General features: G+C 46.4%; 1 protein-coding gene across 10 annotated transcripts in view; it reads right to left on the reverse strand.

Moving 5' to 3' along the window:
• The window catches only part of MICAL2 (microtubule associated monooxygenase, calponin and LIM domain containing 2), a 213,540-nt gene that overhangs the window by 40,309 nt on the left and 155,267 nt on the right, over positions 1 to 17,964 (reverse strand). For all 10 annotated transcript variants that reach the window (XM_081798584.1, XM_081798589.1, XM_081798587.1 and 7 more), the window contains 3 exons: positions 15,432 to 15,506; positions 10,815 to 10,969; positions 8,231 to 9,560 (listed from right to left, as the gene is read on the reverse strand). In XM_081798584.1, coding sequence (XP_081654710.1) covers positions 8,231 to 9,560; positions 10,815 to 10,969; positions 15,432 to 15,506 — 1,560 coding nt within the window. The remainder of the gene's footprint in view (positions 1 to 8,230; positions 9,561 to 10,814; positions 10,970 to 15,431; positions 15,507 to 17,964) is intronic.

Genomic DNA, 17,964 nt, shown 5'->3' on the forward strand with positions numbered 1-17,964 from the left:
TGAGCCGAAGGCAGACACTTAACGACTGAGCCACCCAGGCGCCCCAAAAGGTTGTGTTTAATAGAAGAACATTTTCCATTCAGTATTTAAATTGAAATTTCTTTTTTTTTTTTTTTAAGATTTTTATTTATTTATTGAGAGAGAATGATAGAGAGCATGAGAGGGTGGAGGGTCAGAGGGAGAAGCAGACTCCCCGCTGAGCAGGAAGCCCGATGCGGGACTCGATCCTGGAACTCCAGGATCATGACCTGAGCCGAAGGCAGTTGCTTAACCAACTGAGCCACCCAGGCGCCCTTAAATTGAAATTTCTTAACATTAAATTAAAAATTCAGTTCCTCACTCATACTAGCCACATTTCAAGTGTGAAATCATGGCTACCATAATGGACGGCACAGTTCTAAACAGTAACACAGAACATCTTTATGACTTCAGAGTAGGGAAAGGTCTCATTACCAGGGTGCAAAGCCAGCAATAAAGGAAAATACTGATAAATATGGCTGCATTAAAATAAGTATAGTGTTTATTTATAGAAGTTTGTTAGTAATATTTCACCTTTAAAGAGTGAAAAAGTGAGCCAGAGACTGGGAGAAGATATTTATAATACGTTTTTCTGACAGAGGACTTATATCCAGAATCTACACAGATTACAAATCAATAAGGAAAGGGCTGTCTACACAAGAGAAGTATGGGCAAAACGACTAGAGAGTTCACAAGAGAATATCTAATTAAGCATGTGAAAAGTAGTGCAACAAGGTTAGCAGGTAAATGCAGATTATAGTTTTGGGGTTTTTTTTGAGATTTTATTTATTTATTTGACAGAGAGAGTGAGAGCAAGAACACAAGCAGGGGGAACGGGAGAGGGAGAAGCAGGCTTCCCGCTGAGCAGGGAGCCCGATGCGGGGCTCGAACCCAGGACCCTGGGATCATGACCTGAGCCGAAGGCAGACACTCAACGACTGAGCCACCCAGGCACCTGGTAAATGCAGATTAAAACAATAATGAGATACGTCCATAAAAATGGTGCCATCCAAACACAAAACAAAACAAAACTGAGACTGCCAAGTGTTGCAAAGATGGAGGTCAAGGGGAGCTCTTATTTCCGGCTGGAGTATGTATACACTGGTACAATCACTTTTGAAAACCGTGGGACAGTATCTATTAAAGCAACCCATGTACATGCCTATCCCACGACCCAACAAGTCCACTCCCAGGCATACACTGACCAAGTCTGTCTTTGAACAAACTTTGGGCAAGCTCCTCTGAGCCTTCTTCTTGGCTAGGCCTCAACCTTGGCCTGTAAAAACTACAGACTCCCCACATAAACTACTTAGCCCACCCACTTCTTCCTACATGGAAGGAAGTAGGAAGAAAAAGTACCTGCCTGAGAAAACTCAAAAGCCGACAAAGGAATTTAGTGTTTGTTCTAGCCCACACCTGCTGATAGGTCCCTGACTACCCTTTCTTAGAACAATTACTAAAAAGGGCTTTAAAGAATCCTTCCTCTGTCCTTTTGAGATGTATATGTATCTCCTACCACTCAAGAATGTCTTTCTCAAGGACGTGAAAGCCAGTCCTTTGAAACGTAATCATCAGGAAGGCTAGGACTTCTGTCTCCCAGTCTTTATGGGAAGATAGAATCCTAACTTCAATAATTGTCAGCTAACACACATATCTGGCCTAATCAGCATTTATACTGACTGAGCCTTTGTAATTTTTCACATCTTTGATGCTACTGAGTCTCTGTTCAGCCCCTCCCTGTTCCCTCAATCTCCCTGTAAAGCACCCAGCCACCTCTGTATAAATCAAAGGTGAGTTCAGTTCATATTGGACTCTCTCTTCTGTTGTAATAGTATGTTGTTAATTAAAATCCATCCTTAACACTTTTCTCGGCATCTGGCTTTATCTTTGACAATAGCCAATAGAAACGATCGGTCTAAGAAGGCTCAAAGCAGCATTATTCACCATAAAAGCAACTGAAAACACTTAAGTGCCCAGCATCAGAATGCACAAATAAATTGTGGCATATTCACACAAGGGAATAAGAGGTAGGGAGGCAAAGAATGAACCACTCCTGCACATAACAATATGGATCCCCCGCCCCCACCCCAATAATGTTTAACGGAAGAAGCCAGGCACGATATAGGCTTGTATTTTCTGTTGTTGTGAGAGCAAGGAACTCAGATTCAGCACCTACGAGACCCGTTTATTATCTCACAGTGTGTAGGTCAGAAGTAGAGGCAGGCATGGCTCAACTGGGTCCTCTGTTCAGGGTCTGACAAAGCTGCAGTTGAGGTATCTACCATGCGGGGGTCTCAGCTGCAGCTCAGAGTTCTCTTCCAGCTCATTCAGGTTATTAGCAGAATTCCACTCCTGGTGGTTGTAGGAGATGGGGCCCATTTTCTCACTGGCTGCCAGCTGGAGGTCTGTCTTAGCTCCCAGAGGCCTCCTGGCCATAGGGCCTCTCATAGTATGTCAGTTTACTTCTTCCAAGTCAGCAGGATCATATCTTCCTCACCCTGCGAGTTTCAGGAAAGGCCCCATCCTTATTAAGGGCTCCTCCGATTAGGTTAGGCCTACCCAGGATAATCTCCCTTTTGATTAGCTCAAAGTCAATTGGTTTAGAACTTAATTACATTTGCAAAATCCGGTAACCTAATCACAGGAGTGAGATCCATCATATTCACATTCCCACCAGAATCAAGAGGACGAGATTCTACAGGGCAGAAAGCATGGGGTCCTCTGAGAATTCTGCCTACCATAACACTGAATGATTCAATATTTATAAAGTCAAAAACCTGCTGAAGTAATCCAAGATGACAGAAGTCAGATGGTAAGCAAGTACTTTTGTTGGATGTCACATATATGTGGGAAGAGGCATGATGGAAGCTTCTGAGTGCTGGTGATTTTCTGTATCTTGATCTCAGAGGCAGTTGTACAAATATGCACTTTACTAAAATTCATCCAGTTGTGTACTTAATATTTGTGTACTTTATATATTTTATACTGCAATAAAGATTTGATGCAAAAATAAAAAAAGACGTTCTCAGAGTGCCTTGTTTAGTTATATACAAGAAGGATAATCTGCGTTAAAATTGTTTGTATAAAATCAGCACTGGTAAGTGCTTGAGATCAGTTTATGCCCCTAAGGAATTTAAAGATCCTGAGAAGTTTATATATACTATTAATTTACCCAGAAAGTTTTGTTGTAAAGATAAGAAAAATTAAATTTCAGCTGATTTATTCAAGTGATCATAAATTCGAGGTATTTCCATTCAAATACGTTTTGAGAGTTTCTCATTTTCAATTAGAATACTGTTTCCTCTCTCCATTGCATGGGAGTGTACCCACAAGTTAAAATGTGGAGAGAGCAATATGTGTGTGTGTGTGTGTGTGTGTGTGTGTGTGTGTGTGTGATTGGTGGGTGGGCTGGGCAGGGGCAGGGAAATAAAAGGAAACTAATGGGCCGAATCTGGTAGGGGAGGTAAAATCTTTACATTCTTAGGATACTGACCTAAGAACATCTGAGAGAAACACAAAGCTCCTCCATGAGATGGGCCCAGACACTATTTCCAGAGCGGGTCAGCCTTAACCTAATTCCATTCTCTACCTTCCCATTCTGTTCCAAGCCAAGGAAGTCATACCATTCCCTAGTAAATATAAATGAAACAGTTCTCCATGATAAGTAAATCAGGAAAACACATTCACCCCCAGTCATTGTAATCAGCATATACAAAAGCCATATAAGTGTAAAATAAATGAACCAAAGGCCAATCTTACTAAGGAATTTGATGCAAAAATGTTAAATAAAATATTAGCAAACAGGGGGCGCCTGGGTGTCTCAGTCGGTTAAGCTTCTGACTCTTGGTTTCGGCTCAGGTCATGATCTTGGGGTCCTGGGATTGAGCCCTGCATTGGCTCTGTGCTCAGCTCGGAGTCTGCTTGTCCCTCTCCCTCCCCCTCTGCTCCTCTCCCCCTTCCCACACGGTCTCTTTCTCACCTAAATAAAATCTTAAAAAATATATTAGCAAACAGAACAGAAAAATATATTAAAATAATAAGACATCATGACCAAATGATATTCATTTCAGCAATATAAGGATGGTTCAATATTAGTGAATTTATTATGTAATTCATGGTATTAATCAAACTATGGAGAAAAAAATCCTACAATCATCTTGAGTGACATTTGATAAAAGTCAACATCCATTCATGGTTTAAAATACTTTCAATAAAATAGGATTAGATGGTAATTTCCTTAGTGTTTAAATCTATCCTAGTCAACCCAAAAGCCAGCTAGCATCATGCTTAAATGGGAAAACATTCTCATTAATGAGATGCATTCTCATTAAGGTTAGGAATGTCATAAGGAAACCATATCACTACTTTTATTTAATATTGTTCTGGAGATCCTAGAAACCAAAGAAATTAAGGTAACAAAATAAATTAGAGGTATACACCTTTTAAACAAAGGTAAAATTACCATTTAAAAAAATATTATTTATTTATTTGAGAGAGAAAGTGAGCAAGAAAGGGCACAAGCCAGGGGAGAGGCAGAGGGAGAGAGAGGAGCAGACTCTCCGCTGAGCAGGGAGCCCAATGTGGGACTCGATCCCAGGACCCTGGGTTCATGACCTGAGCTGAAAGCAGATGCTTAACCGACTGAGCCACCCAGATGCCCTAAAATTATCATTATTTACAGATGTTATGATTGCACATTTGGGGAGGACCCAGGAGAAGCCACTGGAAAGTGTTCATAAGCAAGGGGAATCTAGCAAAATGGATGGGTGCCAAAGTACTATACAGAAATCAACACATTTCAGGTATACAAACAATAGTAGGAAGATAGATCAAAAGATTTTATTTACAATAGCAATAAAAACTTATGTATTGCAATAAACTTAATAAATACGCCAAACCTGGCGTAAGATGTAAAGTTTAAAATATTCTGGGGGGGAGGAGTCACAAAAAAGAGAGCAAATGGAAAGGCAATTCATATCATATGGTTGTGAATTCTTGCCAAGTTTGTTTGTAAACTTCATCCCATAAAAGTAGTCGTAGGATTTTTTGGGTACATAGACAAGCTGATGCTAAATTCATATAGAATATCAAACAAAGCAGGAAGAGACAGGAAATTTCTAAAAGAGAGGATCAATCATGGAATACTCTTCCTACCTGATGATACATATATAAATTTAAAAAGGTATAAATATATAAAGTAAAATAATTAAAACAGTGTGGTACTGATACGTAACAGACAACTCAACAGAATATAATGGATGGTATCAAAATCAGTCCAAGTACTGATACATGACAAAGATGCCATCTCACATAAGAGAGAAGATGGGTTAGTCACTAAATTATTTTAGAATAACCAGGGAGACAGCTTAAGACAAAAACAAAAACAGGGTTAGATCCATACCTCACATTTGATATTAGGACAGTCTCCTGATATAAATATTTAAATGTAAAAAAGTTTAAAACAAACAAACAAAAAAGACTAGGAGCAACTATAAGAAAATTCTTCTATAAACTTGGAAGAAGCTCTTCCTGAACTATTATATAAAGTCTAGGAGTCATAAAATGAAAAATTGTATAACTACTCTATACAAATAAAAATTTTATGTGACAAAACCCACCATAAACAAAGTTAAGCACAAACAAGAAGCTGGAAAAAAATATTTGTAATTCCTATCACACAAAAGGGTTAAATTTCCCTTTTAATAGAGTCCCTTCATATCATTAAGAAAAATACCAACAATCCAACAGAAAACTGGACAAAAGACAGAAGTAATAGCTGACAGAAAAGGAAATACAAGTGAACTTTTAACATATGAGGAGATACTCAATCACCTATCAGATTGGTAACGATGAAAAAAAAAGTTGGGTAGCGCAATGGTTAGCGCAATTAGGGAAACACCACCCTCATGTTTTGCTGAACCAGCACCACTGTGATGGAGCACAATTTGGCAGCATTTATCAAAATCCCTGGTCCACAGATCCTTTGTTCCAGCATTTCCGCTTCCAGTACTGCCACATACGCCAAATGGCCCAAGTTCCCAGTTCATTTTTGCAGCACGGTTTGTAATAGCAAAAGATTGGAAATAAACTTGCATCCTAGGCGACTGGCTACCTACATCCACATCCACACAATGGAATACAGTACAGCTATAAAACATAGAGCTCTTTATGTGCTAATATACAATGATCTCCAAAATAAAATTAAAAGTAGGGGCGCCTGGGTGGCTCAGTTGTTGAGCATCTGCCTTCGACTCAGGTCATGATCCCAGGGTCCTGGGATCAAGCCCACATCGGGCTCCCTGCTCAGCGGGAAGCCTCTCTCGCTGTGTCTCTCTCTGTCAAATAAATAAATAAAATCTAAAAAAAAAATTAAATTAAAAGTATAATAAAAAGTGTGTCTAATATGCTAGCAAACTGCCTTAATGTAACGAAGAAAGAAAGAATATAATATGTAAATTTGCTCTTATATGCATGAATTCTGTCTGCAAAAATGCCCAAGAGCTGATGATCATCACATCTGTCCTCAGGGACATGACCTGGATGGCTCAGGGACAGGGAAGGGAGATAGGACTATTTATTTTGTGCATTTTGTACCCTTTTATTTTAAACCACATGAATGTATTATCTATCAAAAAATGCACAACACATTAAAGTTTATGATGGGGAATAAAGGATCTAGTTAAACTCCAGCCTGTTTGTGCTTATCCTGAGCGTGACTGAAAATAAAGTCTCTTGTTAATCTATGTAGCTTTCTGATTAAGGCACCAAAGAAGGAAAAGAATTTTTCATTTGAAAACTTAAGTTCTAAAATAAAAGGTAAATAAGAAAAAAGTTAACAAAATAAGTAAAAACAAAGTTGCTCAAGAACAGGGATAGGAGGCTCAGTCGGTTAAGTGTGTGACTTTGGCTCAGGTCATGATCTCGGGGTCCTGGGATCGAGTCCTGCATAGACCCCCACATCGGGCTCCGCACTCAGTGGGAAGTCTGCTTGAGATTTTCTCCCTCTGCCCTTCCCCCTGCTCGTGCTCTCTCTCAAAGAAATAAATACAATCTTAAAAAAAATAGGAATAGGAGAATCACAGTTTGTTTAAAGCCAACAAATAAATATCAAAAACAAAATAAATCATGTGAGTGTTTAACTAAACTGTCGGTAGGGATATATACCAAAACTTTGGCAAGGAGGAGAGGGGGCAGAGAATAGATGTTACTTTTTTTTTTTAAAGATATTTCTGTATTGTTGGATTATTCCAGTTCTTGATGTATTAATTAATTCAATAATTTAAAAAATTACAATCATATTTAAATATAAAAAGGCCTAAGTTTCCATTGGTAACCAAATATATGTGTGTTTGAACAGTAAATTAAAAAAATGCAAGCTTAAAAGAGGTACCATTTTTTGACTAGTAAAACAGCAGTGTTTTTAAAATGTGGTACTCCATACAGGTGACAGTATGGTGAAAAAGTTATTTCATACATTAGCAGTGAAATATAAACTGGTACCTTTCCCTCCATTTAATTCATATTTATAACATGCAGTGTAAGATATAACACAGAAAACTCCCATGTATCCTTTATCCAAACTGTTAAAAAATAATTCGTTAGTGCAAATTTAAAAACTTAAAAATATTTGCATCTTTAATCCAGTAACCTCATTTCTTGGGACCTATCCTAAAACAAAAATAATTCAAAGGAAAGAAAAACCTATATGCATAAAAATGTTCATTCAATACCATATATAAAATACCAATATATTCATATGTATAATTTATATATACATATACATCTATAAATTAATAAAACAGTTATTTTCTAAATAAAAAATAATTTACTTAATGAAACAACATGTCCACTAGATATAATAGTTTACTGCCATCAAATCGCATTTATGTAAATGATGTGCTGTCGTAATAGCTAGGATATATTGATTTTTAAAAATACAATTTGGGGGGTAAAACTTAGTAAAAGTTGCCATATAGGGATAATGAGCGGGCAAGTGGTGAGATTATGGTTGATTCTTTGTCTTTTTCAAAACTCTCTGTAACATCATTTCAAACTTAATTTTTTCTTAATTTTTCAAATTCAAGTTTTCCTACTTCTGTCAGAATTTAATTTGGGAAGAAGGAGAAAGTGAAAAATGCCTGTTCTTAGTCCAGTAAGAAAGACTAACTGCCCAGCAAGAACTGCAGACTTTGGTTAGGAAAGTGCCACTTACTTGCATCTTTGTCTGGAGAAGGAGGACGGACCCTCTGCCCCAGGCAGGTGCTACTGAAAGGCTGTGCCAACTTCTCCAGGGGCTGGGTGCTGTCCGCCGGCTCCCCTGCCCCCCTGGGGGTGCTAAAGAGGTCCTGGAGGTCCTTTCTTTGTTTGGATTCTTGGAGGGAACTCTCAAAAGATTTGTCTTTGAGTCTGAAGGAGGGAAAGAGCGAGATTTTTCCCTTTGGAACCTGAGAAGCATCTGGGGATGTCTCTTGCAAACTCACTTTCTCAAGGAGTGTGGGAACATCTTCCATCTTGTGGCGGGGCGGGGTCATGAGTGCAGGAAACATCTTGGACGGTCGGTTGGGCAAGCTATGGGTGCAGAGGGCAAGGTCAGGAGGGTTAGGGTACGATGGCTGGGCAGCCCTGGCAGGTGGGGAGGCCCAGGAGAAGAAGGCTGAGGCCCTGCTCGCCATGCCCTTCCCCGGGGACTGCTGGTTGCCGTCTTTATTGGAGCTGGTTTTGCGAAGACTGAAGGAGCGAGTGCAAGCATGCGGCTGGCTGGTGGGCGAGGTCTTTGATTCTGGCTTGGCAGAGGCCTTCCTCCCACCTTCCGAGTTGGGGAGGAGGGGCTCCAGGGACCTTCGGATGGCATTTGCTATGAGCCGAAGTGGGGACTTGGGTGGAGCCCGTTCAGCTGGGGTCCCCGTCTTCTCCTGAGCCCTTCCTTGGGGGGGCGGGGTCTCTCTCGCTGTCCGGGGGAGCAGCAAGGGACTAACTGGTTTCAGGACACAGCCTCCCCTACCACTGTCAGTACTTCTCTGGGCAGACTGTGCCCCAGCTTCCAGGCTCATACTCTCAGGGATGGAATGGTTCCAGTCCAGCAGCTTTGTCTTCTGCTCCGGAGTGAGGACTAACTTCTTCAAGTCCAGCTTCTTCCCCTCTTCCAGCTCTGACCCATCCTCCTCTCCTCTTCTGGGTCCAGTGTTCTTTTCTCCTGGGTCCTCTCCAGCCCTGGGAGATAGCTTTTGGTCTGGCAAGCACCTGTCTTTCCCTCCAGTGGGGTGAGGGCCTCTGCGGATGCTTCTGGTATTCCGAAGAGGGGCCTCTGCTCCCTGACACCCATCGGAAGCCATCTCTGCAAGGCTGGGCGGCTGGGGGCTGGTGAGGCCATCTCCACCAGGCCTCACCATGCAGTACTCTGCCCGCTCCAGCACTTGGCCATGAGGCAGATACAGGGGCATGTCCTTGGGTAACCCTTGGGCTCTGGCACGCCTCAGAAAGATTGGAGTGGAAGGGCTGGAGTGACCTCTTAAGACCTGTGAGGGCAGGTTGTTAGCTGTCACCTAGAGGGGATAGGCAAAATGAATGGTTATTTAGGAATTCCCAGCATTTATTTATATGGGGAGGCATATCTCAGCCCATGGCCCCCTCCCTTGCTCTCTTCAGATCTCAGACACCCAAAGTCTGAAAGAAATCTGCCGAGGATGATTTCAAAGGGCTGCTCTTCATTCTAAGTGGCTGCTTCAGGACCTGCTGGGATCTGCTTGGAGTCCCTGTAGCAGGACTGATCAAAGGCTTTGCTGGGTGCTGGATTAGGTGGGTAGGAAGCCAGAATGGAAGGCAAAGGCACGGACAAGCTCCCTGGCCAGCCAGGCAGAGCTGGCCTGGCCCCTGTGAGTGGCCAGATGTGTACGGGAGGACAGATACCCCATGGCTGGCTTGGCCATGGTCCTTACTAAGGGGTACATTGCACCCATAGGTATGTTCCTCCAACAACCAAGAGGCCAAGGCTTCTTCCTTGGAGATTATTAAGTTAAGGACAGACAGTTCCCCCTCTGGGCTGTGGTGGCAGAAGGATGGCCTTTAGGACTTTTCAGTGACCCTTCTAAACCTGACTCATGCTTTGCACCATTGAGAAAGTAGTCATTTGAAGCATGCAAGGACTTGGCCCTTGGCAAAGGAAGAGCATAGGGAAATTCTAGGAGTGGCTGTGCCCTGCCAAGAGCTCTGGTGCCTGAGGGGCAGGTCATAGGACAGGAACTTACAAGAGCATGTACCTTTCTTCATCTTGTGCACCCTATTTTTCAGAGCCTAGACCAGGGTCCAGCAGGTAACAGAGGCTTGATAAACTCATACTGAAGGATAAAGATCAAACCTGAGTATCTCAGTGATGCCATTTTCTTTTCAAGGGGGGATGTGCTTCCAAGAGTCTCAGCTGCTACCAAAGGCAGCCTCAGTCTGTGTCTGCCTTCCTTCAGCTGTGAACTCCTCAAGGTCATCTGCCAGGCCATCAAGGGCAGAGCATATATCCTAGCATCTCTGCATGCCACAGTCCTGCCCAGAGTCTGTGCCCCACAAAGTCAGCTTAGTGAGTGGCTGTGCCCCGGGGCTGGCTGAGAAGGAACAGGATGAGTGAGCCTTCATGAAAAGGACAAGTGAAGCAGGCCTGGGTGGACTCTTGACAGAGCATCTCATGGCCGTGGCTTTGCACTTGGGTGACCTAAGAGTGCTAAGAATCCGGAATTAAGTGTGGAAGTGGGTGGAGCACGAGCAGCTCACCTTCTGAACACCTGCACAGGGCCCCAAAGGGCATTTACCTGAGGTAGGGAGAAGCCATCCAGAGCATTCCCCGGGACACTGGCTGAAGAAAAAGATGGCAGCGAAGATGAGGGAGAAGATAATGAGGAAGAAGAAAGAGGAGCAGCTTCCTTTGAAGGTGACATAGTTGTTTTGTTGTTCACTGGCGTCAAACCTACCAAGGAAAGAACATACTCTCCATTACAGAGCTGTTATTACCTTATTTTATCATGAAAAGAGGAGGTTTTAAGAGAAGCTCCAACTCAATAAATAGAGTCAGAGGGAGGAAGGTGTTGGAGACTGATTGAGAGGCCCCAATGCTGAGCTTGACCTTAGGAGGAACAGGTGAGGAGTGACAGCCTCCTGTGGGGGAACGGAGGTCCAAGGATGAAAAGTCTAGGAACCATCGCACTTCGCACTCAGGATGTTCCTGAGAGATGGAACAGGGAGTCTCCAGGGCATCTCTTGGAAATGGGCGCCTACCTCTAAAGTTTCCCCTGAAGCCATTGTGGTTGGGGTCTAGGCTGCGTTAAGTCACTTAGTCAATAAACCACCTGAGGCCTCTTCCCACAAGATGCTGGACCATTAGCCGTGGGCGTGGGCAGGGTAGACCGTCACCGCTAATGAATCGGGGGCTTCCTTCTCACACGAGCGCCAAGGGGCTCTCAGATGAGATGGTTAGTTTGAGATTTTAAGAGAACACTAGGGAGGGAGGTTATAATGAGCATCAAATCATTTGAGGCATATGGAGTGGGGTTCGTGCCAAGCTCCCGTTGGTCAGGGAACAAACGAGGTGCAGTGTGTGCGCTCAGAGTGACGGGAGAAAGGAGTGTGTGGCTGGGACCCTGAGGACGCGCCTCATTCTGCTCTGTGGGAGCTGGAGTCCATTTGTCTGGTAACTGCAGAAATGTGACAGTTGTAGCCTGTGAGCTCAATCTCTCTCTCTCTCTCATGAGTGCACACACGCGCCCTCTAGTAACCTTAAACCTAAAATCTCAAGAGCTTTGCTTCTGTAACAGAGCATCCCAATAATATGTCCTCAGAGGGATTCAGGAAATGCCACACTCCATTTTGGAATTGTCCGCTCAGCGTCTGACCCTTCAGCCCAGCCAGCTCTCCTGTGAACCCTCCCAGCAAATAAGGCTACCCCCCAGAGACTTCCCAGGACCAATGTGCATCTACCCACTTCTGTCCCACTCCCTGCCTGCGGCCGTTCTGCTGACCCATTCCGATTTCCTTCCAAGTTGTCCAGCCTTCAGATGTTAGCTCACTTCCTAACTCAAGACAATCCCCTGCCTCAGTTTCCCCAAAGCTTCGGGTGAGACGCTCCTCCTCTGGAACCCATACAGGCCAGGCCAACCGCACCCTCAGAAGTTCGGTTCTTCAGGATTCTGTCCTGCTTCCCTTGTACACACAGGCAAGTGTGTCAGAGTGTGTATCGCAGTCCTGGGCTCTGGAAAGACGGCCACCACACACACATGTTCCACAGGCTTCCAAAGCGAAGCCCTCCAGAAAGCTTCTGAGGGAAAAGATAACTCAGGGAAAGAGATCTGAGGGTGGCAGGAAGGAGCTGCTGGGAGGAGGCCCGGGGCTGCCAGGAGCCGATGCGGGGGAGGCAGCTGGCCAGCCTGTCACCCAAACCCTCAGTGCAGCCCACAATTAGATGGTTCGAGCCTAAAAAGGCAAACGCTGTGAGTCAGTTGTTGCCTTGCTTCCTGTCTTCCGCTTGCCAAATTCCTGCCAAATTCCTCCTCCTCCTCTTCCTTGCCCCCTCATTCTCTTCCCTCTGCTACCTCCTGAATCAAACTCCTCAGCTTGTCTCAGAGGCCCCTCAGCTCAACAGACTGCTTCTTTGTTCCCCCCTTCTGACACAGATCCAGGGACACCTTGGGAACCAAACCTGACAGGAAAGCCTTGGGGTTCACAAGGTCATGACCCAGGGACTTCTCCCTCCCTCCTTTCTGTAATCCCTGCCCCCCCCCTCCCACCAGTGAGGCCTCTCTGCACACATGTTCCTCATGCACTGACTTCAGGAGAACCTGGGCGGAGCTTGAAGGGACACCTGCCGGTCAAGCTGCCACCTGGGAGAAGGCCAGAGCTAAGCTGAGAGGCGGCAGGAGATCTCACCTGCCTGAGGTGGTCAATGTCTTTGGGTTCCCTCAGAGAATGGCAAAGGGGAACCTGGAACCCCACCTCCTTCACACCCCCTCCAGCTGCCTGACACTTTCCTCCTGTGAAAAACGGGCTGGCTAGCATTGCTTCACGGGGAGGCTGAAGGAATAAAATGGGATAAAAAGCAGTGCCCGGGGTAGAATGCAAAGTCAATGCTGCACGCTAGCTAAATATGAACTCTAATCTCTGTCTTCCTCCCACGCGCACAAGTTGTGTCCAATAAACACAGCGCTGAACGGGTGACCTGCTCCAGAGGGGGCTGCATACCCCTACCCTGGCCAGGATTTCTCTAACTCGTAGGCCCAGGATTCCTCATTCAGCAACTCAGATCCTTCTCTGCAAGTTCCTTCTTGTTTTCCTTGGACGCTTGGCACAGTCCAGCCAGGCTGCCCTGCCCTCTGCAGGGGCCTCAGTCCCGGGTGCTGCCAGCCCTGCTGCTCCCATCATGCAAAGGGCTTGATGAGCAGAGCGCGCCTGGGTTACAGCGCCCAAGCCTCCTTTGGCTCAGCTGCCTCTTCTCTGGGCCCTCTGGCAGTGACCTTTCCCCTTGGTTCTAGAGGTCACTGTGGTGACTATGGTCAGCAGGGGGAGGGTGAGAAGGGCACTCACACAGCTCCCTCTGTCCTCCCACCTGGCGCTGGGGCCAGAACCGCCTTGACCGGGCAGTAAATGGACCCAGGAGACGGTGCCCCAGGTCCTGCTCCTTACTACAGTAGGACCAGTGTTGCCCCCTGGGGTTTCCTCTTGGGCAAAATGAAGATGACCAAAATGACGGGTGTGAGGATTTTTAAAAAGACTGGGATTCCGGGGTGCAGCTTCCCAAAATTTGGAGTTCAGGCAATGCTCAAATCTCCCAGTCTCAGCGCGCCCTCTAGGGGCAGCCGCCTGCGCAGGCTGAACTCATGGGCTCCATTCGTTTCTTCACTCGGTCCAGCCTGCTTGTTCCTTGGTTCTATGTTCGTTTGTTCACTCATTTACTCATTCATTCAGCAAGCAACAACTGGACACCTCCTCTGGGCCAGACCCATACAAATGACCCCAACTCAAGGCCTGCCCTCAAACCAGCTTTTATATATACTTGAGAACCAACATCTGGGATAACTAAAGACCCGCCAAGGTCCTCAGGCCCATCCCAGAAAACCATGCTGCTGGTTAGCAGTCCTCTCTCTCCTGTGCCTCCTCCAGCGTCCCCTAACCTGCTAGGAGGGGCCCCCACCAGTCTTGCAGCTTGCACCCCAGACTGGGAACTTCTCGAGGGCAAAGGCCGAGCCCCTTGTACTCCTGGAGCTCAGTGAAGTCAGCTGGAAGTGCTGGGTGGAATCTGTACTCAAAAGGACACCCCCCCACCCCACAGAAGCAGAATTCCTGTGATCTGGGGAGGGGCTCGGGGAGGGGGGGAGAAATGAAGTGACCCAGGCCTTCAGTAAACATGAATTCTCTTCTCTCGTCACCCTCAGTGCCTGGGACTGCAAGATGATTCCAGAGTCATTTCAGGGTGTCCCAGGTGGAGTGGCTTGCCGGGGTGCAGCTGTGGTCCAGCTCCAGAGGCACCCATTATCCCAGCCTCACCCAAGGAAGGGGGCGCCTGGAGCCTGAGGGTTGCTGGGAGAATGACTCACGGGCCAGGAGTCCGTGTTGACTCAGAAGGAAGGAGCAACTAACTAGTGTTCTGTTCCAACTTCAACAATGGCTCTTTTTAGAAACTTCTGTCTAACCCAAGGCTTTCCTGGGTCCACCTCTCCCAGAGCAAAGCCCAGAGAGAGAGAGTGTGGGGGCAGGGGGAGATGCAAGGTAGACTTGGAGATGGATTAGAGGGCCCGGGGGAGGGGGGGCGGTGGGGGGGGGATGCCTGCCCTGTAAGGGAGGCAGCACGGAGAACATGGCCAGCCCCGGGGTGCTGTTCCACTGTGAGCGGGGTTACTGTGCCCCCTAGTGGGGTCCGGAGGCCTTGGCGTCCGCTGCAGCCGCTGGTCCTCACCCAGCCCTGTTCTTCTCAGGGATGCTGGGATCAAAGCCTGCTCAGAAAAAGAAGCGGGTGTGTTTGTATGGATGGGTGTGTGAGTGGGTGTGGGTGTGGCTTCCTTCACTGCTTTGCCCTGATGCCCCCAGTCCAACTCCAGTGCACAAAATGAAAATACATAGAGGCTCTGGATCTCAGTTTCCTCATCTGTGTTTCACAAAGCTTGGGGCCAATGATTACTAACACCCCTTCCAGGTGCAGCTGTAGAGCTCTAAGGCTCCATGGAGCCTTAGAGAAGGAGAAGGAAAGGCCCCAAATCCTTGGAAAATGCTTCCTCGAGTCAGCCGTGGGAACAGTCAACCTTCTGTTTCTTTCCTTGCCCCTAACATCCAGGAGGCCAGGTCAGAGAGGACATGCATGCAATGAGAACAGGTGCCCTTGAGAATTGACCAGAAGACACTGCCCATGCCCCTCCCCTCCCACTGCCAGAGAGCTCATGACTCACTCGACTGGAATTTTCTTCTCCAGCTCTGGTATTTGCTGGGAGGTGGAGACTGGAAGCTACTGGCCCGTTGCAGAGCTGTGGTGGAAAAAAGAAAGGGGCAGGGGAGATGGGGAGGGAGGAAGAGTCTGTTAAACTTACAGAATAACCATGGGGTTTTCTCCTATGGCACATTTTATGGACTAATACTCATAATTAACTGAGCCCCTTCCTTTTCCAGACTGCATCTTCCCATCCCTAAGACACACACCTCCAACATTTCATTTGCTCATTCATTGAATATGTATTGAGGCCCTGCTATGGGACAGGTACTGCCATCATTCAGAAAATGCCTCAAATTATGAGCCATCATTCTAACTTGCCCACAATTAACATGCATGTATACGTGTGTACGTGCACACATGTATGTACGCATACCCATATATACGCATGCTTTTACGCACGCTTGTTTGCTCGTTTTTAGCAGAGCAGTTCTTCAAAGCTGGTCTCACATCAATGTCCCGTATACGTAGTAGATAAACCGGAGCTGTTCTCATTGAAACCTGGAAGCTGCAGAAAGTTCTACCTCCTCTCCCCCTCCCCCGCAAAGCCTCCCAAACCCTTTGGGAACCAGGATTCCATGGACTGTGCACTGAAGACCCTCCACCCAGCTGGGTCTTGAGAATTAGCTGAGCAAGATGAGCATCACATGCAGAAGAAGGTGGCCTTGGCCATTTAGGGTGTGAGAGATGCACACGTACCCCATTCCCACACTGGGCTCTCAGATTTGGCCTCAGGCTCCAGGTCCCTGTGGTGGTTCCTTCATACCCGAGGGAAAGAATGGGGCACTGCATGCAGGCCTGAATGCGCACACAGGTGGGACTAGGGGGCGTGGAGGGAAAGAACTCCCCCGGAGTGATGTGGGTGTGGGAGAATGGGGTAGGGAAGGTATGAAGCCAAGGTCCAGCCCTCAGTCTCGGTAGGAAGGTCTGGATCCCACGCCCTGCCAGTGCTCAGAACTGGGCGTCCATTCTCATTAGCCAGGCTGTGGGGTGCAGGTGGCAACCACTTCTGGGGGCTTCTCTTCCTTGGGACAAGATCCGACAGCTCCTTAGATCCGACTCCCCTCCTTGCCTTACTGTCCCTGGAGATGATGTGGGCCTGTTCGATCTGTGGGTTCCCTGTCCCACAGGCCTGCTGTCATATCAAGTGCATGGGCTTGAGGGGGAGCCTGTGTGGACTGGCTCAGGGTGCAGCCTCATCCCCCAGCCTCCAGCTTGGGCCTGTTCCTCCCGCAGGCACAGGGCGGGGTCTGCCCAGCTGGGCTGGTATGCAACAGGGACAGGCAGGCCTCCAGGATAGCTACCTCCTGCTGACCGACGCTATTCCCTCCTTCAGCTGGTGGAGAAATTTCCCGAGAGATGTAGAAGACGGCTTCAAGCTCTTATTGCTTCACCTCAGCTTTTTCACTTTGTGGAATGGAACTTATTAAAATTGGTTAAAATTCACAAGCAATTTTCCATCCCTGGTGTTTATGGGACACACATGCGCACATTTTTTACCACAATAGGCATACCAGGGTGGGTAGCAGTGATTTGATCCAGTTGTTTTGAGCAGCATAAAGCCAGCCTGGGTCCCTTTTTCAGCTTATATTTTACTTATATTTATTTTTAGGGAGCACTTTTGGAGCTCCTACTGTATGACCCACTACAAAAGAAATAAGGGGTAAGTATTTTGCCAAATGGTGCTAATGACATTTTATCGTTACAAACTAGTAGTGTGCTCCGTAGGTCGCTGGACCATCCTGTTGTCAAATTACTGCCAGAAAAAAAAATACCAATTTTTCTAAACCAGAATAAGATGGGGCAGTCTGCCCCCCAGATCCAAATGGGTTTACGCCTAAAACCCAATGCACTCGACTGATTCATTTAATTGTTTAGGTGTGCATTTTACAACAAACTTATCCAGACAGGCCCTCTTGGAGGCTGCTCTTCTGTGATTCCCCCAAGTGTAGGATGTGGCCTCCCCCCCGCATGGAAGCAATTGGGGCGCTTCCGTACAATGCAGATACTTGGCTCCATGCTAGACCCACCAAATCTGAATCTCTGCAGGTGGGAACCTACGTATCTGCCTTTTAAACAAGATTTTAAAGAACACTGAACTAGGTGTTTTGGGGGACCTTTACTGAGACTTTTCTACTGAGCCTCGATAACATAGGGCTTAAATTCTATTTCAGGCCATCCTCTTGGGCATGCTCTATGCTAAAGAACTTTGAGGACGGGGCGCCTGGGTGGCTCAGTCGTTAAGCGTCTGCCTTCGGCTCGGGTCATGATGCCGGGGTCCTGGGATCGAGCCCCGCATCGGGCTCCCTGCTCAGTGGAAAGCCTGCTTCTCCCTCTCCCACTCCCCTTGCTTGTGTTCCCTCTCTCGCTGTGTCTCTCTCTGTCAAATAAATAAATAAAACTTTAAAAAAAATAAGTTAATTAGCTGTGAGAGGGATAGATGGATGAACGTGATAAAGCAAGTACAGGAAAATATTAATAGAACAATCTCGTTG

The sequence above is a fragment of the Leptonychotes weddellii genome, chromosome 11, assembly GCF_054177405.1.
Source record: "Leptonychotes weddellii isolate Sample4059 chromosome 11, ASM5417740v2, whole genome shotgun sequence".
NCBI classification, from domain to species: domain Eukaryota; kingdom Metazoa; phylum Chordata; class Mammalia; order Carnivora; family Phocidae; genus Leptonychotes; species Leptonychotes weddellii.